General features: G+C 36.1%; 1 protein-coding gene across 1 annotated transcript; it reads left to right on the top strand.

Annotated features, from left to right (window-relative positions):
* The first annotated feature begins 4,148 nt into the window (after positions 1-4,148).
* On the top strand, positions 4,149-22,915 carry LOC125666053 (integrin alpha-3-like). Its single transcript, XM_048899168.2, has 21 exons — positions 4,149-4,387; positions 6,689-6,825; positions 8,297-8,397; positions 9,445-9,651; positions 9,848-9,902; positions 10,246-10,344; positions 10,544-10,638; positions 11,020-11,082; positions 12,900-13,067; positions 13,795-13,903; positions 14,044-14,229; positions 15,706-15,912; positions 16,184-16,332; positions 16,824-16,961; positions 17,253-17,740; positions 18,667-18,832; positions 18,988-19,125; positions 20,375-20,515; positions 21,156-21,251; positions 21,481-21,609; positions 22,495-22,915. The coding sequence occupies exons 1-21, from the start codon at positions 4,227-4,229 to the stop codon at positions 22,729-22,731; spliced, it is 3,270 nt and encodes a 1,089-aa protein (XP_048755125.2). The 5' UTR covers positions 4,149-4,226; the 3' UTR covers positions 22,732-22,915.
* Positions 22,916-24,786: the final 1,871 nt, after the last annotated feature.

The raw sequence follows: 24,786 nt of genomic DNA, 5'->3' as shown, positions 1-24,786 counted from the left end.
CAACAACTAATATTCAAATTTTAGTTGACCATTAGAAATATTTTAGTCAAGCATTGTAAACAATAAAAAACGGGGGGGGGGGGTTGAATTTTTTTTAGCTCAAATCGTGATGATGCCCCTTTAACAGTTAGTGAGGTGTACAAACGCATGGTTAAACACAAAAAAGTTTGTATTCTCGTTGATGACAGAAAAAAGTCGAAAACTGTCCAATACATGTATTTCAGATGTTTTGGGGAGTTTGTGCCTTATAGCTTTAAAGTTACATTTTACGGTAATTCCTGACAATGTCCAAGAAACCAACCCATCGTTTACAATATAGCAGTTTTTCTGTTTTCATATAGTGCATTACGTTTTCGATTATTGCTTTTGATGAGAAGAAACGACGCGTATTCATAATTATATATATATAATCACTCAGTACAATAGTGTATCACTCTTCTCACCAATGTAGTTTATCGATACTTGACGTTTTTGTGTGTTATTTGTTTATGTAATTTATGTCTCTTGATAAAGACGCGGGTTGCGTCGAAAATTTGAGTTTTAAATAACCAACAGTGTCGTGGCCTTTTCAGTGCTTTTATAAATTTCTTTACTGGCCTTGTATCTTCTCAGATCCGACACTTTAAGAAAGTAGGGTGTTGTTGGGTTTTTGTGCTTTTATATATATATATATATATATATATATATATATATATATATATATATATATATACATATATTAATATGGCTTGTCAAACGTTGCAATATTTGATCTTTTCCATTTGTATTGTATAATTTTCCATGTGTATTCTATATTTTCCATTTGTATTGTATAATTTTCCATTTGTATTCTATATTTTCCATTTGTATTATATATTTTTTCGTTTGCATTGTATAATTTCCATTTGCAATGCAAAATCTTTCATTTGTATTGCATCCGAAGGATTGTTTATTTTGATTTGTTACGAAGGATTTCATTAGTTTAGGTCCCACTTATATTTAGCCGTCACCAGCTGCAGGTGACGTACCACAAATAGACTTACTATTCTACATGTATGGGCACAGTGACGTAGCATTGGGGGTACTTTAACGTGTCAACGCCTGTCGATATTTACGTCTAAGGTTTGATGCAGCCATGACACGAGTAGAACTCGAACGTGCAATTTCACGGTTACGAACCAAAGGGTATATCACTGAACTACCGCGATCGGTTCCATATAAGGACTAGTTGAACATACATGTAGCTAGCAATGAGGAATCTTGCGCCGGGAGACCCCCACCCTCCCTTCACAAATATGATATTTTATATACATGTATAGATGTCGAAAAAAGCATGCATGTACGTTTTATTTTGTCGGAAGCCACTTGTTCCAGGGGCGGATCCAGGAATTGCGGTTACGGGGGCGCCACTTTATGAGGCAGGGGGTCTGGGGGCCACCTCAAGGCGGACCCCAGTGGGTCCAAGGCGAAGCCCTGGTAGGGGTCCAGAGGACGAAGTCCCCGGAAGTTCCTTGATCTTACAGATTTCATAGGGCTTGAAATATTTCATTTTTGATAAAGTGAAATTAGTAAAATGACGCAAATTTTAAGGGTTTCTGGAAAAATTAAGTTCTCTCAATAAAGTACTTCAGGAAATCAAAAGATTTTGTCATTTATTTCTCCGGGAATGGAAGAAATTATTGCTTCTTTTATTGCTGAATACATTTTTTTAAAACAATAATTTGGAAATTTTGAGGGGGGGGGGGACGCCGGCTGCGCCCCCCCCCTTAAATCCACCACTGACTTCGCTCTCCCCTGAAACACCCCCCCCCCCTCCACCAAGGCTTTGCACTAGACTCACTAAGGATCTTAAGACAGTCCCCAGACATCCAGCAGTTTACTGCATCCTTTCGTTCAGAATTATCTAGATCAGCCAGTGGTTAAATAGGAGACATTCCTTCGAAACGTGGCTCCTGAACTTTACCTCTTCAACATCTCGCGCATTACCAAATTCGATAAACGATAACTTAAAATTATTCCATTGAATAGTTGTAACAAACCAAACTCGATGTTAACAATTGGTGGGGACCCAAGGGCCGAATTAAGTCCCCTAACTGAATTCTGACTAAATAAAAATGTGCATGCTTTTCTGGACAGTTCTATTTTTATTTTTAAAAATGATCGGGGGGGGGGGGGTCGCCATTACTAGAGCTAGCTACGTATTTTAAAAAATAGGTAGTCCAGGACCTTGTCGCGGTAGCTCAGGAATATATCGCTTGGTTTGTGGGCGAGAGGTCGTGAGTTCGAGAACCGTTACTGTCATTGCCGCATCAAACCTAAGACATAAAGACAGCAGGCCCGTACCGAGGGGGGGGGGGGGGGGGGGTGCGGGGGGTGCAAACGCACCCCCCTGTGAAAACCATTAAGCACTATTAAAGTCGGCTGTGTAAATCATCAAGCACTATTAAAGTCAAATATTTTCTAAAATCCCTAGCTTTTACTTCCACAGTAAGGAATATCACGAAATAAATTCAATACATATTGCCTATGCGTAAAGAAATACGGTTAACATCGTATCCGGTTTCGGTTTCTTTTTTAAACGAATTGAGTCTTGATCAGTGGTATGTTTTGCAGACATTCTGGGACAAATGCATCGTTTCAAAGATCGATTTGACCTAGCTGAGTTTTAGTGTGACTGCAGTTGTAGTACACAGGTAATATCAATAATGCTTTAAAGTATATCTTCAGAAGTACGAGTCGGACTTATCACAATTAAACTGGTTACAAAATTTAAAAAAAGTAATGCTTTTCGGAAACGTACAAATGTATTGTGTTGTCTGCCATTGCGCTAAAACTGAACTTAGTATCAATCAGTCACTGTACTGTGTTGTAGTTTGAAGTTTTGTTCACCTTTCATTACCATTTCTTGAAACAAAGTTTGAATAAAAATGTTAACATGTATACATGTTTTACTTCATATTTTGCATCTTGGCTCTGTGAATGAATTTAAAGAAGAAGTGATCCTTGGTACCTGCTAGGGGATATTAAGGAAATAAAAGCAAAACTGAAAGTCCAACTTCATACAATTAATAAATAACTTTCATTAGACAAGAACACATTAATGACCAGCATTTCCTTACATATGACCAATTTTAGTATGTTTCCCCTTTCATATTTATGAGTATTAAATAAGTAAATAAAAAGCAAAAATTGCATCCAGGATAGAGCATTTTTACCCTTATTTTTCTCTATTTCGCTTCTGCTTCCGGGGGGCTTTGCCCCCCAGGACCCCCCACCGGGCTTCGCCCTGGACCCTGGCCTTAAGCGGCCCCCAAACCACTCGCCGTAAATTTATGCACCCACCATTGAAAACGTCTGGGTACGGGCCTGGACAGTGATTGCTCCTTTGCCAAACACTCGGCATTTAAAAGTGAGAATCACGAGTCTTTCCGTAATGACCTTAAAAACAGATATTCCGTATCGCTGCACAGGCGTTGGCACGATAAAGAACCGTCATTGCTACGGCCCTGTCATCGTCGGTTACCCACGGGTGCTTCTATTCGAGCGTGAGTGGACTCAAAACCGTGGTTTGCGACGATGCGGCCCTGTGTGCTAAGCACATCTACAGATGTGGTACATCAGTGACGTTAACTAATGAAATCCTTCGTAACAAATCAAAATAAACATTCCCTGGATACAATACAAATGGAAAATTATACAATACAAATGGAAAATATAGAATACAAATGGAAAATTATACAATACAAATGGTAATTATACAATGCAAATGTAAAATTATACAATGCAAATGGAAAATATAGAATACAAATGGAAAAGTATACAATACAAATGGAAAAGATCAAATATTGTAACTTTTGACACACACACACACACACACACACACACACACACACACACACACACACACACACACACACACACACACACATATATATATATATATATATATATATATATATATAACGCATCGCATGTACAACAATTAAACAGTGTGGTAATGAACCCTTGTTTCCTTTCATAAAGCACTTTATTCTTTCCCGAATTTCAATGAAAACTTCACAAACCTGTTTTCAAATCTACTTACTCCTCCAGGAAATTGTCCATTGATGGTATACACTGTACACTCAAAAATACTTTCACCTCGCCTGATCTTGTATATGATACACAAACAAAGCATTTCCGTGGTGGAAGTTAGTTCGTTGAACGGAATTTTTACTCCATCCCTAACGGCAATAAAACTGATAATAATGGTGCTTTGTCCGTCTTGTTTGGTCGTTTTCCTATTGACGGACTATAGATTTATTTATGGATACAATATCGATACAGAATTTCCTAAAATATTCAAAGGACCACCAAGTTCTCAGTTTGGAGTATCAGCAGAGATTGTCAAAGCGGAACTATATAATTGGTAAGTAAAGTACTACTTTTATCTCGTTATGGGTCTCGCCCATTTAAACACACGAGATAACTTTCAAATATCTCGAAAGTTTTCAGTAATTTATGTAAATAATGTACATTTATCGTTTTTCTATACACGTGCCAGGGGTGTAATGGTATTTAGGCGACATTTGTTTGTTGGTTTTTGTTGTTGTTTTTTTTTTTTTTTTTTTTTTGTTTTTTGATAATTCTTTAATATTTGCATGCAGTTATACACTTTTGTCTGAACCTATCCAATGCTATATGCGGAGAAACTGCATTTTTCAGATAACAATCTTTTTCAACTTTTAAATGACAAAACAAATCAACAAATACATGTACATGCATAAATTCCTTACACGGTTAAATGCGTGAATGATTTACATTGATGTGTATCTATAAAATACCGTTACCACACTAAGTAAAACATCCGGCTTAATTTTGTCTTTACTATTCATTTAACACTACTTGTAGTATTCTAACACATAACATATTGTTTTGAAATGGTGGAATCCGCCTCTGAAAGTTTTACAAAAATTGATTATGGAAATATCTATTTGAAAAATATATAGGTGTCCCGGTCACACAGGTATGTGTATGTATAATACATGAAATTAACACGGGGATGTGAATGTGGTATAGGAATTCCACGTCCCTGCGGATTTCGTAAGAGGTATATGAGGCATAAATAAATGAGTATCAGAGTTACACCACACTCAGCCACTTTTACTGGCATTTCTCAAATTATTCTACCAGTAGAGTTTCCAAATCATGCATCAGGTGATTTTACTGATACGGTAGGAGCGTGGAATCTTTTATCAAAGTGGGTGGGAATTATCAAAGTGGGTGGGACAGCTGGGGAAGAAATTGAGTTTTACAAAATCCAGAATAGTAGAGGTCGTTTTTGACCACATCGTTCAATTCAACAGTCCAACCTTGTATATTCTTACCATGCAATAGTATTAAAAAAGCGGGGGACCGATATATCTTACTTTACATGTGAAAATAACTGGGTTTTTTTGCATGTAAAAATAAGAATATATTGTCACCCCCCCCCCCCCTTCACCCTCCCGATCCCGCATGCATGACTAAGCTCGGTTTTTTATACTGTAACAACAAGTGAATACACAGAACTCTACATGTAGGTGTGTTTGGAAAATTTATTTTTCAAGTAGATGACAAATATACACAAATATTGGGGGCAAGTATGAGTAGAAACAATGTTAAAAGATGCTCTTATACATATATTGTAACGACTGGGAAGTCCGCCAGAAATGAAAGTAGAACGTAAATACAAAATGTAATTAAAAAAAAAAAATGCATGGAGGTATGGTGTACAATGCAGGGCCGTAAATTAACCTTCAATTTGGAGGAGGCAGGAAATTAGGCGGGGGTCTGGGGGCCGCCCAGGCCCCCAGACGCTGAGCACATTTTGTGCACACTGAACACGTTTCGTGCAAAATCCTTGATTCTAGGGCCTTCTAAGATGTTACTTGACTAACTCATTCTAAAAGAAAGATTTGGTATGCTTTTTAAGGGAGGTATCATGTTCTTAGTTATTGGAAACAACATAAATTCTAATGAACTTTAAATTTTAATTTTTTTTGGCTCAAAAGTTGGAGGAGGCAGCTGCCTCCTCCGCCTCCATGTAATTTACGGCCCTGCAATGCGACGCCTCACTCCAGCTTCATTTTCATGACGCGCTCACGCTAGTTCCACACACCCATGAGACATGTCAGCATGACGCGCTAACGCTAGTTCCACACACCCATGAGACATGTCAGCGTGACGCGCTAACGCTAGTTCCCCACACCCATGAGACATGTCAGCGTGACGCGCTAACGCTAGTTCCCCACACCCATGAGACATGTCAGCGTGACGCGCTAACGCTAGTTCCACACACCCATGAGACATGTCAGCATGACGCGCTAACGCTAGTTCCACACACCCATGAGACATGTCAGCATGACGCGCTAACGCTAGTTCCACACACCCATAGACATGTCAGCATGACGCGCTAACGCTAGTTCCACACACCCATAGACATGTCAGCATGACGCACTAACGCTAGTTCCACACACCCATAGACATGTCAGCATGACGCACTAACGCTAGTTCCACACACCCATGAGACATGTCTGCGTGACGCGTCGCACTTCATACTTGCTTGCGTATTTTCAAAACTGGAGTGTATGCCTGAAATTAATACATGTATAAATAATGCTTTCGTTACTACAATCTATGTTAAATGAATCAAATTTCATGTAGTTATCATACAAGAAACCATTTTCAGGATTCTGGTGGGAGCTACACGTGATAATTTCACGGACAAGCCCGAGATTCCTCATCCAGGAAATGTTTATGCGTGTCAGCTTAGTTTCAATGGTGAAGAAGACACATGTTCTATCTTAAATGAGTTGAGGACAGCTGGTAGGTTGTAAGGAATGCATGTATACAAGAATAGAAATAGTCACTATACATGTATATAGATACCTATTTCCACCCTTACCCAGGGTTGTAACTTTTGGAACCAGATCTCCTAGGATCGTGTGACCAACCATAGACACACGAAGTGTAGATAGCATGTATAGATCTTATGTAAATGTCCCCACCAACTACTGAAAAAGGGAAATATAGAACGAATGGTTCTTGAATATTAGGCATTTACCCGCCGATCACCTTCATAAGTCGTTCAAAGGAACCTTCACGACCGAGTGGTTAGAGCATCGCGCTCCAAATCACACGGCCTCTCACCTCTGTTAGCGCGTGTTCGAATCCTGCTCGCGCCGGTAAGTGAAAAAGTTCCACCGGAAGGTCGGTGGTCTCTTCCCAGGTACATTGTATCTGGGTTCTCTCTTCCACCAATAAAAAACTGGGCTCCATCAGATAACTGAAAAATAGTTGAGTGTGGCGGAAAACAATCAATCAATCATAAGTCGGTCTGAATAGTCAGTTTCTACCTTTTATTTACTTGAGATATACACACGTTATTCTATAGTCAGTTTCTACCTTTTATTTATTTGAGATATACACACGTTATTCTATAGTCAGTTTCTACCTTTTATTTACTTGAGATATACACACGTTATTCTATAGTCAGTTTCTACCTTTTATTTACTTGAGATATACACACGTTATTCTATAGTCAGTTTCTACCTTTTATTTATTTGAGATATACACACGTTATTCTATAGTCAGTTTCTACCTTTTATTTACTTGAGATATACACACGTTATTCTATAGTCAGTTTCTACCTTTTATTTATTTGAGATATACACGTGGCACGTTATTCTATAGTCAGTTTCTACCTTTTATTTACTTGAGATATACACACGTTATTCTATAGTCAGTTTCTACCTTTTATTTACTTGAGATATACACACGTTATTCTATAGTCAGTTTCTACCTTTTATTTACTTGAGATATACACACGTTATTCTATAGTCAGTTTCTACCTTTTATTTACTTGAGATATACACACGTTATTCTAGGTCTCTGTGATACAGCGTGCTAGACGGCCATGTGCATTGTAAATAATGTAGGCAAGTAAAAAATATGCTTTCCATGACAATGAAATTCTAGCTAAGCTGTCACACGCTGCACGGTCATTGAGAATGGAAATAGGATACAGTTATTTGACGTAAATTTAAGAGGATTATATACGAAACACGTTGCATATGAAATATTTTATAAAGGGCAGAATTTGCAATAAAACGTCCGTTACTCTCTCTCTCTCTCTCTCTCTCTCTCTCTCTCTCTCTCTCTCTCTCTCCATCTGACGGTCATGTTTGCGTTTGAACAAAAATCGAATTTGAAAAGACAATAGCAAAAATAATTGTCAACTCCAAACACTTCCTCCCTTACGAATCAAACATCTTATAATCATCATCTAACTTGATAGAATCTACTGGAAGAGACAAACCTGAAGGAGTGTTCGAGCAGAGGGAACAACTTCTGGGAGCAACCATTCATGTTCCCAAAGATCCCAGCAAATCTGTGATGGTAAGAATTGTACAGGTATAACGAATACAAACAGCACCTCTCCTAACACTACTTACATACATGCACATAATATAGCTTTTAAATGATATATACTGAATTAATCCATACAAATAATCCATGCTCTTATCGGGTTGGTGTCAAATATTGCTTGCTTGATTGTTTGTTTTATATCCTGTCGAGAATTTTTCACTCATATTATAGCTCCGTTTGCCTGCTCGGGATATAGGGCTCACGGAGGATGTGATCGGTCGATAGGAGATGCTTACTCCTTTTAAGCACCTGATTGCACCTACGGTATATCAAGAGGTCCGTGTTTGCCCAACTCTCTATTTTGTATTGCTTATAGCAGTTATGAGATTGATCACTGATCATTATCTTCGTCTTTCATTGAGACGTCACCATTTCTAGGTGAAGTACCACAAATTTAGGTTATATGCCCCGTAGTAGTGAGGGTTCTTTAATTTGCCAACGTCTGTCGCTACACGGTACCTTCGTGTTTAAGGTAATTTCCGAAAGACCCATGATTCTTACTTCGAATGACAAAGGAGCAATCACTACCAATCTTAACGCCTAGGGTTTGAGCGGGGCTCGAACTCACGACCTCGCAATTACGAAGCAAACGCTCTACCACTGAGCTGCCACGATTCAGTTCTTTTACGTTGAAACAGAAACAATAGACGTATCAGACTGACAAATATTGTTGAATGCAACTTGTCTTTTATTTTTATAGAATGACCATTTCATATCTTACATATGTCATGTCATGCCCAAGAAATCGCACCCCGCATTACTTTATTCGTCATCTGCCACATCATGGTATGTTTACTACAACATAGCAATGGTTTTGGGATCCAAGTTAGGAATATTTTTACGAAACAAAAATGCATCTCTTTTTCCATTGATAGATTACATTTATGTAGAATACATTGTATGTATCTTGAATAACCTTTCTCTTTATATCTATATATTTTTAAAAATGCATTATGGAGAGCAAAAGTCCTCTGTGTTGAAAGTAGACCCGATTGATTACATGTTACTTTTATACAGATATGTGCCCCGAGGTGGAGAAACTTGCGTTTGTTTAACCCCAGTGACTTCAATACAGATTCTTACCAATTAGCTGGTAACTGTTTCCAGCTTAGAAATAGAAACGACCTAAATGAAACCACGCTTAACATGTTCCGGATGAATCAGTCCATGGTGACGGATGTTTACAGGGACCCAGAGATAGGATTCTCCGTCACCGACTCGCCGGTAAACTTACATTTTAATCAACGTCCACGCCAATGTACATATGACTTCTAAATTAGCATTCTTTGATAGAAAATTTTGGATGACATCTCATAGATGGAGAGTTTGATAATGTCAGACTAGGGGGGGGGGGTATGTCTCTGTGAAAGTTTTATGTGAACGATGATCTGAGTACATAATATGATCTTTGTAATTTCAGCATCCAAATTTCGATACCATATTCGGCACACCTAATGCTGGTCTCGCATCAACAGGTCAGGTCATTTATAAACTAAATTCGAATGGAAAAATTCCCGGCATGAATGTGCAGGGCATCCATTACAGAATCATTTCCTATTTAGAAACAGTCGATTATGACGTAATGAAAATGAAATGATTAGCATATCGTTGTTCATTCTTCGCGCTAATCTTTTTAATGAGTTACATTTTAATTTGATGATTTGATAAATAAGTTTTTGTTGTTGCTGAACGCAATTTGGGAAATTCTGTCTCATCAAGAAAAATATACAGCTTTATTAACCGTATGCAATATTGATTCAGATTGGTACATCATATAAAATTTGTGCAAAAAAGTTTAAAAGAATATTTTTACAAAAGGTGGCACAATGGCACAGTCAGGAGACATGCGGAATTCGCATCCGTTTATCATCGAGAAGTCTGACCTGTTCACGACCTATCAGTCAGGGTCGTACTTTGGTAAGTAGGAATACATGCTTCAATTCTTGTGTCGCAAAACAACGGCGTGCCTATCGAAAATGTAATATTTCACTGTAAAAGATCTATTGTTTGAAATGTAATGGATAAGGAATTGTGGTGTAAGTGCCGATGATTGTTTTCTTTCCTGTTTAAAAAAACCCAACATGGACTGCTATAATTTTTCATTTTTCGTCTCCAGGTTACAGTGTGGCCTCTGGCAGCTTTGGCGGATCCGGGTTTTATTACGTTGTTGGGGCCCCTGGCTTTAGCAATCAAAATGGCGTGATTGGTTCGGTATGGGAAATGTAACCAACCAATAAAAAGATCCAATGTAACCAACCAATAAAACGATCCAATGTAACCAACCAATAAAAAGATCCAATGTAACCAACCAATAAAAAGATCCAATGTAACCAACCAATAAAACGATCCAATGTAACCAACCAATAAAAAGATCCAATGTAACCAACCAATAAAAAGATCCAATGTAACCAACCAATAAAAAGATCCAATGTAACCAACCAATATAAAGATCCAATATGCCATGGTTTTTGTAGATTCTCAGATAGTAGATAACAGTTGCTGATGTTATTCATCAATTTAGCCAGTAAATAACACTTGATAACTGTCAGCAATCTATAACACTTATTGTATGCTTTCCTTTTTTCCGGACAGTTCTCAATCATGGCATTCGACGGTGTAACAGAACAACTGGTAAAACTGATAGAAGGTCAACAGGTAAATTGTAGCATATTCAATTTCTTTTAATTCGATTTTAATTACCTGTACTCGCAAATCCAAATATAGTCTTGCTTTTCTTGGTCTTGATTTTTATGGAAATATTGGCTACCAGTCTAGTGGTTATCATAGAGAATGTAAACTAGTGGTTTATCACAGAGAATGTAATATCTTGGTTATCACAGAGAATGTAATATCTTGGTTATCATAGAGAATGTAAACTAGTGGTTTATCACAGAGAATGTAATATCTTGGTTATCACAGAGAATGTGAATTCATGGTTTTCACAGAGAATGTAAATTCATGGTTTTCACAGAGAATGTGAATTCATGGTTATCATAGAGAATGTAAACTAGTGGTTTATCATAGAGAATGTAGTCTCAAACAATTTAAATTGATGTTTTCATGTGTTTCTTGGGTCTGTTATCTAAAAAATGTACAAAACTCAAATAGCCAATTTCTTTTATCGACATGTATTACACTCTGACCTACTACCGCTTCAACGGAGGCCGTCACAGAGCATGAAATATTACTCTTGTTTTAAGACATTCATTCGATGACAAGTCAAATAGTCGACCATAAAGATTAAAATTTCAAAAGATGATTTTATCTCCAACGTGATCTTAACATTTCTTCTCAATAAATTTCTTTGAAATCGTACACGATTTTACTTTTTTTCATGTGCAAAATGATTAATTCTACGGAATCGTGTACGGTTTTATATTTCCCATTGGCAAATATGATTGATTTATCTTCTAAGGTTGCTTCCTATTTGGAATATAATTAATATTATTTATATGATACTCTCCAAATGTGAAATATGTTTTCTGGTTAAAATTTGATTCTCTGAAGGATTTGTTATTTATGGACAGCTAGATATTCCTCCATGAAACTGGTGGTTTTTTGTTATTTCACAATTCAAATTTGTTTTTGTATGAAACTCGTAGACGTGGGAGGGGAAGTTAAGAAATGCTGTGCTACTACCACTCAATTTTGACTTTACTGAATGAGAATAATGAAATGTTGGAAGTTGTAAATTGAATCCACAACGAAAAGGATGATCGCTCGAATACCTCGCAAACACTGCTTTAAAGAAAACGTAGCTTAGGGATGAATGAGACATTTTTACTCGTAGCATGGTTTTGAAAATCAGACAAAATATTTTTATTGCTAATTAAGAAATATTTCTAGACAAGTCAGCTTCCAACTTCTCCTCCGACATACTCACACACATTTTAAAAGACGTTTCTAAATGCACGTGCTTGGAAACTTCCTTTATTTAAGAAGTTGTTTTTGGAAAATACATAGATGCGTAATGACATCTTGATCTGATGATATTCATGTAACAATATGTTGTATATTTTTGTTGATATATGAACTCATTCAACTAAATGAACAAGTGAAGATAACGGACAATGATCATATGTATGTCTTAAAAAGAATACAGAATTAAGAGAAGGGCAAACATGGAACCCTGGACACACCAGAAGTGACATCAGGTGTCTAGGAGGAGTAAGCATCCCCTGTTTACCTGCCTCACACGCCGTGATCTATATATAAATGGAGTATTCAATCCATAGTCAAAATCAGCTTGTAAAGAACGGTGTAATAATTGGTATGAAACACTTCATACAGCATTCAACCCAGTCATAGCTTGTATTTGCAAATTGGATTATTATAACGACCATATAATTTGCGAAATGCTGACTTTGAATCAGACTGTTGAAACCCTTTAACATCAACTATATGTAATTTAGAAAGAGAATGTGTATTTTAAGTGTATCAAATTCTCATTGTACATCTTTTGATCTAAACAGATTGGTGGTGGCTTTGGGCAGACACTGGTAATAGCTGATATAAATGATGACGGCATCGACGATATCCTGGTGGGGGCACCAAATACTTACCTAAATGAGACGGACAGAAACAAAATAGTATACGATGTTGGTGTTGTACACATTTTTTATGGAACCGGAACGACAGCGGTAAATTCGTTTACCTCAATCCAAATATATTCAGTTCATAGCTCAAATGTATAAGAGCGTCTCTTATATAACCCCACTCATTTAATAGCTATTTTCATCAGTCTTCAAATCCATCTGATTAAAATAACTTAGAAATTTTAAGCGCTTAGCGTGAATGGAAAATTGATGTGATTAATCATATCAGTAGATATTCAATCCATTTACATGCGCTTCCGGTCCAACTCCGCTTACATGCTGTGTTACTGAAGCAAATTGGTTAAACCTTCAATAACTGGAACCAGAGCTTGTCATTTTTAGAACGAATCTATTCACTCACCTGTGCTATTTGCTGATTATAATAAACATACATGATCTTCTTGTTTTTATTTCCTCTTTTAATCGAATTTGTGTTCGATTCCATATTATTCAAAACTGTTAGGAAAAATAACAGCAATACACCTTTTCAATGTTGCCAAACTCAGGGCCATGTGTTTCATGTAAATGTTAAAATTGCCACATTTAAGCGTTATTCAGTACTTTGATTAAAAGAATCTCATATACATGTACAATATAAGTTATAAGATATATTTTCAGACCGTAAGGGACTTATTTCAAGGTTAAACAAAGACGATTAATGGGTTTAGAACTTTTCATAAGGTTTAGGTTCTACTGAAACAAAGAACATGTTTCTCGTTCATGTTTTGCATACGGAAACATGTAATACGTGCTTCTCTTTCATATTTTGCAGACCTTCATAGAACAAACCTCACAAACACTTCATGGAGCAGAAACTCTTGGATCTAGATTTGGAACCGCGATTTCCAGCGTAGGAGACTTGAACAAAGACGACATAAACGGTATACTTCTATGGATCGGTTCAATATTTCCACACTATCTTACTAGCCATCTAGCAAGCTGTGGATTATGAAAAGATAGGAATTTAAAAATAGCCAATGATAACCCACATGCTTAATCAGGGATGACCGGGTATTTTCAGACATTGCAGTAGGCGCTCCGTACGAGGATGGAATGGGAGTTGTGTATATATTCAATGGAAACAAACCCACAATAGAAAACACGTTTTCGCAAAGAATTCCAGCTAGATCTATTAGAAAGGGATTATCTGGTTTTGGGTACTACATTTCCAAATTTGGCGAGGATCTGGATGGTAATGAGTACAATGGTAAGAGGAATACAAGATCTTTTATCTTTATTTCCTATTCCTATCCTTCCTATTCCTATCCTTTGTGCGATTAAATATTGCTTTGATATTTATTTGGATGGGACTTTAACGAAGCTCATCCACAATTGGATATTGGGTATTTCATGAGAATAAAAAATAGACATCTTTGTAACAAGAATTCACAAATAGGAAAGATAAGGACAAACAGAAGAGAAATGTAATACAATTCTCTGACGGGGTATTCTTATATAATCATCACTTTTGTAGAAAAGGGAGAATACTGTCTCATAATGACAGTCTTTCGATTTACACTGTTACACTTTGAAAACACTTGTTACAAACTAACTCCCCGCCCCCGCCCCCAAATGATGGAAATGAAATGTTTTTATAAGTAAAATGAATGCAAATTTACCTATCCACTATAATTTATTCCTATGATTTTTTTTAATGAAGTGCAAATGAATGGTGGTTTTGGGGTTTTATAGTTATATAGGAAGGGGTAATATTTTGAACATCATGCAAAAGTTGCAATTCCCTCACTTTTAGGGCTTTCATATTTGTATATATCACTATGAAATTAAGCCAGAAAATATTTAATTAGCAGTCCTTGCTTCCATCTTTTTTTTTTTTGCTTGTATGGAGTGTACTTAGATGATTACAGAAAATACAGTTTGACATTTATTTATATCATAGTAACATAAGACATAGGCACATTTAGTGGCAAGAAATGAAATATACAACACTCGTGATGTTCATCCGTTACCGTCAAAGCATTTGACGTCACAGTGCGACGGACAGATGCTAACTCAGTGCGGATCGTAAAGATCTAAGCTTTTCGCCGCGTACAGATGGGAATCTTTTTTCCAGCGCGGAATCCATTGTTACATATACGTTAAAATTCTTCATTGCGAAAGACATATATCTTATAGCATTATAACAAAATTGAATATACATGATAACTACAACAAAACTGAAAATAAACGACCAATTCATACATATACACCGTGTCATTGAAAAGTTAACAGTACACATTTGCTTTAAAAAGTTTTTAAAATAAATAACGAGAGAGAGAGAGAGAGAAAGAGAGAGAGAATGTAAAGCTTCTGAAGATTTGAAATGAAAGCGCTAAAGCTTTACTAAACGTCTTCGTGTATCTTTTTTTTAAATTATATATATATATATATATATATATATATATATATATATATATATATATAGGACCACCTGTCCATTTCAAGAATCAGAATGTTTGCATCGTTTACATCAGTACATAAAATGTGATGACATTAAGCGGCACTGAAGCTGGTCGCCGATTCATCGTTTCCCTATTGACCAATAATACTACTGCTTTCTTTAAGAATTTGATTTGTTCGAAATATGCTACTGCTTTCTTTAAGAAATTGATTTGTTCGAAATATGCTATTTACACATTGATTTAGATTAACATTAAAGATTACGTTAGAAAGGCCTCTTTAGATTTTGCAGTTGGCGCATACAAATCGGACAATGTCGTTGTTCTTCGAGCAAGGCCAGTGATAGATGTCCAAATTTCCGTCAGCGTTGTAACTGACCCGGTACCAATTAGTTCAAAGGGATCCATTTGTCAAATACCTGGATCCACTAACCCATGTTTTATTTTCAATGTCTGTCTTAATTTCACCGGTGAGGGCATCAACAAGACGTGTAAGTTGAGAACTAACATTCACTGACTAACAAACTTGGTCTATTTAAACTGTTATATTTACAAAGCACCCTAATAGTAGGATATGGAAAAAATAACCTAGGTGTAATTACTATTCAATAATAAACAATTATTAAGATAAAAAATGAACGATATGCGCTTAGATGACAATTAATGCAAAGCGCATATTCCATTCCTTCATTAATTTTGTTTGTGTACAATAATAGCTATAGATAAACATTATCATATAGATTATTGACTGTTCCATTTCAGATATTGACTTGAGAATTTCATCCGACGCCAATCGTAGAAAACCGAGGGTGTCTTTTGATGATGGAAGGCAGCAGGATAATGCAAATATGTCTTTATTAGAAATATTCTCCTACGAGAAGACTTGCCTGAATTTTACCCTAAGAACTCTTGTAAGTACATATAAAATATAATGCTGGAATACCCTAATATGTTCTTATTTTAGCAAATAAAGCCTTTTATTAGTTCGAATGCTGTCTGTGGTTCATGCAAATTGTTTGGCCGTTCTTTAAATACCGAATATGACCACATATTATCATATTTACCTGATGAAGATGTAGGGATGACAGGAGATATGACAAGGAATGCTTATCCCATCTCTAGTGTGCCCAGAATTCCGTGTTTGCTACTTTTTTTGTATTGACTGTTCGTTACCACTACTAATCCTTTATTGACTGTTGTATTATCATTCTGTTCGTAATCATTATAACACTGACGGCAACGTTTATGCGGAATGCTTGAACGATGTACGTCATTCCCTGATTTGATATGTATGCATATACAAATAAAAACAGACTATGACCTCTGAAAAGAAAATTATCAACGATGCATAATTTATTTATCACGTAGGTATATATCATTTCATATTGAATGATTATTTCAGATTATTGATCGGCAATTTTTCGAGGCGATCGAGGAACCGATAGTTATGGAGATAAATTACATGTTAAGCACAGAATTTGTCCCGTCAAAAGTCAGAGCCATTTTTCAAAGAAATGCACCTACCAAGGTTCTTACTCAGGTAAACGGATTATATAGTTGTTGATAAATATCAAATAATAGGGTGAACAACTTTGGCATTTCAACGGAAGATTTATATGGCACGAAAACTAATCCTGATAGAAAACGTGTCGGTATAGTTAAAATGACATTGAATGGAGTAGTAATAATTTGAGAGTTAACTGTACTTGTCAATGTTTGGAACCATAAAGAATGATAAAAAAAAAAGTCGTGAATTATGATGCTAGGGGTTCGATCTCAGAATCGAGTTATTTTTCTTTTAATCGTGTTGCTGTACAATTATTGCTTTCAGGTTTCATTCGATACCGGATGCAAATCAATGACAATGTGTTACTCCAATTTAAATATTGTGTCAACTATAGACAAGACTAAGTTTGCGATCGGGAGAGATGAAGACGTCAGCTTGAACATTGTCTTAAGAAATTTTGGAGAACCTTCTTTTCGAACATGGCTAAAGATTCGATATCCCACAGTGTTTGCATATTCTGGACTTAAAATGGAAATTCTTTCGGAGAGGATTACCTGTACATTAATCACTTCTTCATCCGACGAATCGGACCTTTCTTGCTATCTGGATGATCCATTTTACCCTCACATGGTGGTTAATATTACAATTTTCTTCTACATCTCGAAAGATATGATTTCGAAACCGGAATTGATCACTTCCCCAATTTTGACTTTTACCAGTTCAGCCTCTACCAATCACGACACAGATTCTAAAGACAACGAGGATATAGAAGACGTACAACTTAGTTTGCTGACGGATGTGTCACTGAAAGTGTAAGAATACAAATATCACAATATACTGTAATATATTTTACAGATATATATATTATAGGATTAAACATTCTTTTTGAAGTGCGAAGCACTTTTATGTTAAGTTTGTGAGTAAAATGGCCGGAGTTTACACATCGATAAATTCTTCAAAAAGAATGTTTGATTCTTATAATTCCAATTCATTCACTTCATTAACAACTGCAAAAATTTGAATAGTTTCCCCGCACTATGTTATTTGTTTTCAGGCGTGTATGAATACATCGCGTTTTCGGATTTATTGATGTATAAACTCTTGTTCAGCTTAATTTTTGTCCAATCAAAACACTTGTAATAAATAACATTGGAATTATATATATTTCAATGTTTTCTGATAATGTATATATATATGTAAAATATATTAAATTCCGTCCATGTAATATATTTTATAAAACCTCCTAGTGCTTTGTTTGTTGTCTTAGGTACCTTTCTAATTTTCTATACATAAAGGAAGTTACCAACCCTAGGTGAAATAGCACCAAAACCCATAGATGTCCAGAGTTCAGGCTGTATAACAGTGAAGGCTCTTCATCGTTCTAACGCCCATTAAAAAATTTAAGGTCACGATCCACGATGTTCACTTTTGATGACGCGCATTTGACGAAGGAACAGTTGCTACCTATACCAAAGGTTTTAAGTTTGACGCAACGCTATATTCTAATGATAAATTGTAATTCTCGATATTAGCGATCACGGCGCGGATGTGACCGGTCGACAAGGGATGCTTACTCCTTCTAGGCACCTCAACACACCTCTGCTATGCCCAGGGGTTCTTTTGTTTCTGCTCCTAATTTTGTATTCTTTATGGGAATGATGAGATTGATCACTGTTTGTTGTCTTCACCTTTTTCATGAAGATAATATTTACATTCTACATGTACATCTTTTCTTTAGTTCCTCATCTGATGAGCAGATTCTCGCGACCAACACTAGCATACACTTCACCAACACCTACACTTTGTTCAATGACGGACCGTCCCCGATTGACGCGGCTCTTGTGTATTTTGCCTTCCCAGTACAGTATACCGACAACATCATCATAGATCAAAACAACTCAGTGGTACAATCATCTTCAACAATTTATGCGCATGTGTATGAGTGTGCAAAATTTACAACATGTATGAACGTACAGGTGAAATTTGTAGCTGTGAAGTATTCTCCATGATGAAAATAAATGCATTCATATCATATTTTTCTCTCCACCTTCCTTTAAAGCCAATGCCATCAAATAATGGAGATAAATGCATTATCAAGTATCACCCTGAACGACAGAGAACCTCAGAGAGCGTATCATTTCGGAATACTTTCCAGTTACAGCCCCTGTTACATCGATCTGAGACATCACAAACATTGGTATGTACATTGTGTACTAAATTGCGTGTCGTGCTTTTAATTCCTATTGTGATGAGCAAAAATACAATGTATATACAGTTCTTTAAATAAAAACAGTACTCCAAATATTTTACCTACCACGAGGAAAATGTTTCATAACGTGAATTAATGTGTAGATATCTTATTGGTACTTTTATTATCCTGAAGTAATTGTCCTATATAGGAAACTATAGGACCATCTCTGGTTGTATTTTTCTCGGTTGTTGTTACGTTGTCCATTTCGTTCTTTTAGATGGCGATAGTTTAATTTGCTTTGAAAAGATAGATACCTAATCAAGATAATAGGGCTCATGGCGAATGTGACCGGTCGACAGGGGATGCTTACTCCTCCTAAGCACTTGATATCACCTCTGGTATATGCAGATGTCCGTGTTTGCATTCCTTATAGGATTTCTGGGATTGGTCACAATTCGTTATATTCACCTTTCATAATAACAAATTATTGCAAGCATGCAAAATTAGCTACACCATGAAGTCTGGGGAGGGGCAGAAGGGTGTAATAAATGCAGTATGAAAAAGTGAAGATAACGAACAACTATCTCATAACGAATACAGAATTAAGAGCTGGGCAAACGCGGACCCCGGAATATACTGGAGGTGGGAACAGGTGCTTAGGGGGGAGTAAGCATCCCCTGTCAACCGGTCACTGAATGCAGTAAAGTATCATTAACGGTGGTTGCATGAAACATCGTGCGTTTTCATTTTGAATGTTATATATGTATACTAAAAAGTAAAGATAACGAACCGAACAGTGATCAATCTCATAATGAATCTTATGAAAGGTGAAGATAACGAACAGTGATCAATCTCATAACCCCTATAAAGGTGAAGATAACGAACAGTGATCAATCTCATAACTCCTATAAAGGTGAAGATAACGAACAGTGATCAATCTCATAATGAATCTTATGAAAGGTGAAGATAACGAACAGTGATCAATCTCATAATGAATCTTATGAAAGGTGAAGATAATGAACAGTGATCAATCTCATAACCCCTATAAAGGTGAAGATAACGAACAGTGATCAATCTCATAATGAATCTTATGAAAGGTGAAGATAACGAACAGTGATCAATCTCATAACCTCTATAAGCAATACAAAATAGATAGTTGGGCAAACATGGAACACTGGACACACCAGAGGTGGAATAAGGTGTCGAGGACGAGTAAGTCCTATAAATCAATTGATATTAATTTCATTCATTACAGTTCTGTGACTCAGTGAACCACGAATATGACTGTGCTGTTGTGGAGTGCACCGTTTATAAAGTTCGACCGACAGAGAGTGATAACAGAACATTCACATTGTCATTCCGTTTGGATACTACACTCCTCCCACCGTTGCTGAAGGTAAAACCGTACATGAAGTTTGCTGAACTCTTTCCACCAATGTTTCTCTTATAACATACTAAACTCAAATGGGTATATACTCCACAATGGAAATATAATTTGCGGTCTATTTCAATGAATTTAAGTTGGATTTTGTAAATACAGTATACAGTATTATGAAAACGATTGCCTATTTTCCTTTGTTATAGTATTGTTACGGTGTACACGTTTTATACACGGCAAAGTGAAGATAACTGTACTTACACCTCATGATATACAATCTATGATTATAGATACATATCATATAGTACTATTATTGTTTATTATCGATATAATTATGTATTAATAACGATGCAATATAGATTTATATGATATAGATGTTGTAATAATTATCCACTATTAATATGTATGCTATAATTACTCAATATCGATATATACAAATTTTATTCCACGGGTCATGGATGATATTCATGTGACCGGTCAACAGGGGATGCTTAGTCCTCCTGGACATATGATCTCACTTCTGGTGTGTCCAGGGGTTCGTGTTTGCCCAACTATCTATTTTGTATTGCTTATGGGATTTATGAGAATGATCACTGTTCGTTATAGTCACCTTTCATCCATATACATGTATATGATATAAATGATTCAATTATTGAAGGGTAAGGCCTACTTAACATATGTGGTTCAAGCAACTGTGTTCCCATCACGTGATACCAGAATTCCTTTGCGTTTTGTTAAAAACGTCACTAGTGAGGTAAGATGTTGTGTGATTTAATTTCCGTAAAACATGGACATTTATAAAATAAACCTATATTTTACTTCCTTAAGAATGAAATATGCCCGTTCATGATTACTTGTAGTAGTAATACAAGTATATCTCGGAGAATCTCGGCCATTTTCTAGATCTAAAATTCAATGCATATTATACAATCAAGAGTTATTAAGGAACAGTAGAGTGATGTCTAAATATTCATTTTCAACAGATGTCGGTGAATATTTTACTCTCTGACTCCTTTAACCAGGCCGCAGAAGAAATAGATCTCTGGATTATCATTGTGGCCTGTATTTTAAGCATCTTACTGTTCATTTTTGTTGGGATTGTTCTATGGAAGGTACGTGAGTTCAATAAAATTTTACTATTGATAAAATTGTCATTTAAGTTCATTTCACGGTATTGAATTCTTCGTTTCATGTGGTAAATATGACAAGTGATTATCGATATTATGTGTAATTATCATCCTTCGCTGGTGTTCAATGTCGTGGATATACATGTGCCTTTCTCACGATTTTTCAAACCTCAACAAATTAACATACCTAAGATCTTGGCAATGCACGAAAATTGAACCCAGCGAATTAAGATTTTTCGACATTGCTACCCTTGCTTACAAGAAAAGTTAAATACTTTATATAGATAGGTTGTGGGTTCATGAAATGGTGAACTTACAAGTTTCACATTCATTTGAAAAGGGAGATGACCTGTCGATTTGCATTTATCTACTCTACTTATACTCATTTATCGACATTTGACAAAACTGTGTAATCGAATTATACACATTGATCAGCATTTGACAAATTACTGAGTATCCTTAAATTTATTAACGATGATTTTAAAAAGATAATGTGTATTGCTTAAAGGAGTTATGAGGTTGATCACTGTTCGTTATATTTTTTGGCACACTGTTTCCCCCTAAAATAACTATAAAACTTCATTTTTATTTCGGATTTCAAAATTTCGCTTGAGCATCACTGAGGAGACATTATTTGTCGAAATGCGCATCTGGTGCATCAAAATTGGTACCGTATAAGTTTTACATTCACCTTTCATTAAAGACAGTTTTCAATCACATTAAGGTATTCCTTCAAAACCGTGAACATCTAGTACGTTGGTTACACTGTGTACTATCTCAGAAAACCATTTTGTCTTTACTATAATGTACCCTAAAATCTGCTAAAGTAATTTGTTTATAAACTTTTTTTTCATTGTTCTTTTAATGTAGTGTGGATTTTTTGAAAGAAAAAAGAGAAAGGAACTAAACGCATTCAAAAGAAAAACTCAAATGTCAGTACGGAGTGCTCGAAGCGCACGCAGCGGCGCAGCAGGCTCCATAAAGAGTTCTAGAAGTATACCCACAGGATCATTTAGGGTCAAAAAGATGGGCGACGATCATGAGAAACTTCATGATAGAAACACATCAGAGGATATTAGAAATTCAACACCTTTCAGCGCAGAGTGATTACTTGTTTTGAATCTGTCATCGTTTACTTATCTCGCAGTGTGTATGCATATTTTTAACATACATCCTGAAATATACGACGGTACCTGTCTTAATACATGTTGAGATCCAATGGAAGGTAGAACATGTCTTATTTACTGATATATACTGTAAATGCTTGGATAAATAAAACAACACATGCATATCCCTTTTTTGTATTCTTATGAGACAGAATTTATGCAAGAGATTTTACATAAGAAAAAAGAATCCCTTGCTTTGGCCTTTAACTCAACACTTAGATATATTGACGGTGTGCATTCTGTTATACATTTAACAATGCCATTTTCAGTCACAATTGATTCGATGTGTATATAAACTCGAATAAAATCAAACACAGCAGAGTCTTCCATATATGCTTCATATTTGGATATTTTACTAAACATGTATGTCAACGGCAAATTAACAACATGACAAACGAGATTACCTCAACTTCTCCATCGTCATCGTCCCATATGTATGTAGCAATATTCCATTATCACCTGCATATGGTGTTAATATATCTCAACTGATTCGATACGCGAGAGCATGTTCTTTGTATGATCAATGTTTAGATCGAGATAGGCTACTACCAAATAAGTTGATGTCATGGCGGGTTCAGCACTCTCATTTAAAGTCAGCATTTCGCAAATTATATGGCCGTTCTGATAATCTTATTTGCCTGTCGTTAGATCGAATGCTGTCTGACGTGTTTCATACCAAATATTCTGTTTACCTGTTCACGACAAAGAGCTCACAACGGTTAGGACAGTCAATGCTTACTCCTTCCAGCACAAGATCCCACTTTGGTGTAGCCAGGACACCTTATGTTTGTCCTAATCTTAATTTTGTATTTGTTGCAAGATCTATGAGATTGGTCACAGTTCGTTGTCTCCACTTTTTTTCCTACACAAACATATATACAAGTAATTCAAACTACACCTGACCTCAGTACATGTTTACCCTTTACAGACACAATATAATTTAATATCTTCTTCACATGATTTTGGTAGTTAAGAGGTTAATGTTTCATCGCAAAAGTCGAATATGAACATAGACCCTAGTGGTATCATTTTCGATCAGCTCTTTGAACGTATAAGGCATGTCGTAATTCGCTCCGCAAGCCTAAAAACCAAAAAGCATGTAGTCTGCGTTGTAAATACATTTGTAGATTAGTGAAGTTGGAGTGTTAGATGTATTTATGTGTAGTTTTTTGTTATTATTCTGTTGATATTGGCCACATCATGTAATTATTTTCGTTTGTCCTGAAGAAGGAACAGCTCGTCCCGAAAATGACAATCTGGTTGTTCGTGTCGTTGGTCATTTTAGGGCTTTGTATATACATGTATACATATATATATATATATATAATGAGTCCATGTCGAGCACTCTAGAAGATTATATCGGAGATTTATTCCACTATATATATATATATATATATATATATATATATATATGCCCAATCGAATTTTTAGTGAAATGAAAGAATGTTCTAGACTACTTTTCTTCCACTTTAAAACGGGGGTATTTGTTACCCAAATTCCATATTCAAATATATCCGATTCCACCCCTCTCCAGATTGCGTAGAGAAAACCAAACCAAACATTTGATAGTACTTCATGCGTATTTTGTTTTAAATACAATGAAGTGGGGGATGATTAGGAGATGATGCATTACCCCCCCCCCCTCCCATCCTCCTCCGAGGCACTTAGTTCCACCTCTAGTATGTCCAGGGGTCCGCGTTTGCCCAACTTTTTATTTTGTATTACTTATATACGGAAGCCGATAGGTGCCAGGGTTTACAATTAATTTTCATAAACTGGCGACCGCCACTTAATTTAACTGGCGGTCGCACTTATTATCTGGCGGCCGCCATATAAATTAACTGGAGGCCGCCACTTAATTTATACATGGCGGCTACCAGTTTCAAAAACAATTTAATTCATATTGCTGAGTGATTATTTTTGAAAGATTTAGAATAGTACGCAAACATGTCGCATCGTTTTTCAAAGTGTAGGAACCGTCGGGGGCAGAAATTGT

Source organism: Ostrea edulis, chromosome 10 (genome assembly GCF_947568905.1).
Source record: "Ostrea edulis chromosome 10, xbOstEdul1.1, whole genome shotgun sequence".
NCBI classification, from domain to species: domain Eukaryota; kingdom Metazoa; phylum Mollusca; class Bivalvia; order Ostreida; family Ostreidae; genus Ostrea; species Ostrea edulis.
This window is presented reverse-complemented; position numbering and strand designations above follow the sequence as displayed.

Excerpts from the sequence above, each read along its gene's own strand:
- LOC125666053 (XM_048899168.2), top strand. The coding sequence starts at position 4,227 with ATGGTGCTTTGTCCGTCTTGTTTGGTCGTTTTCCTATTGACGGACTAT. Across the intron at positions 4,388-6,688 it reads AAAGCGGAACTATATAATTG|GATTCTGGTGGGAGCTACAC; the intron begins GTAAGTAAAGTA and ends AACCATTTTCAG. Across the intron at positions 18,833-18,987 it reads TAGATCAAAACAACTCAGTG|CCAATGCCATCAAATAATGG; the intron begins GTACAATCATCT and ends CTTCCTTTAAAG.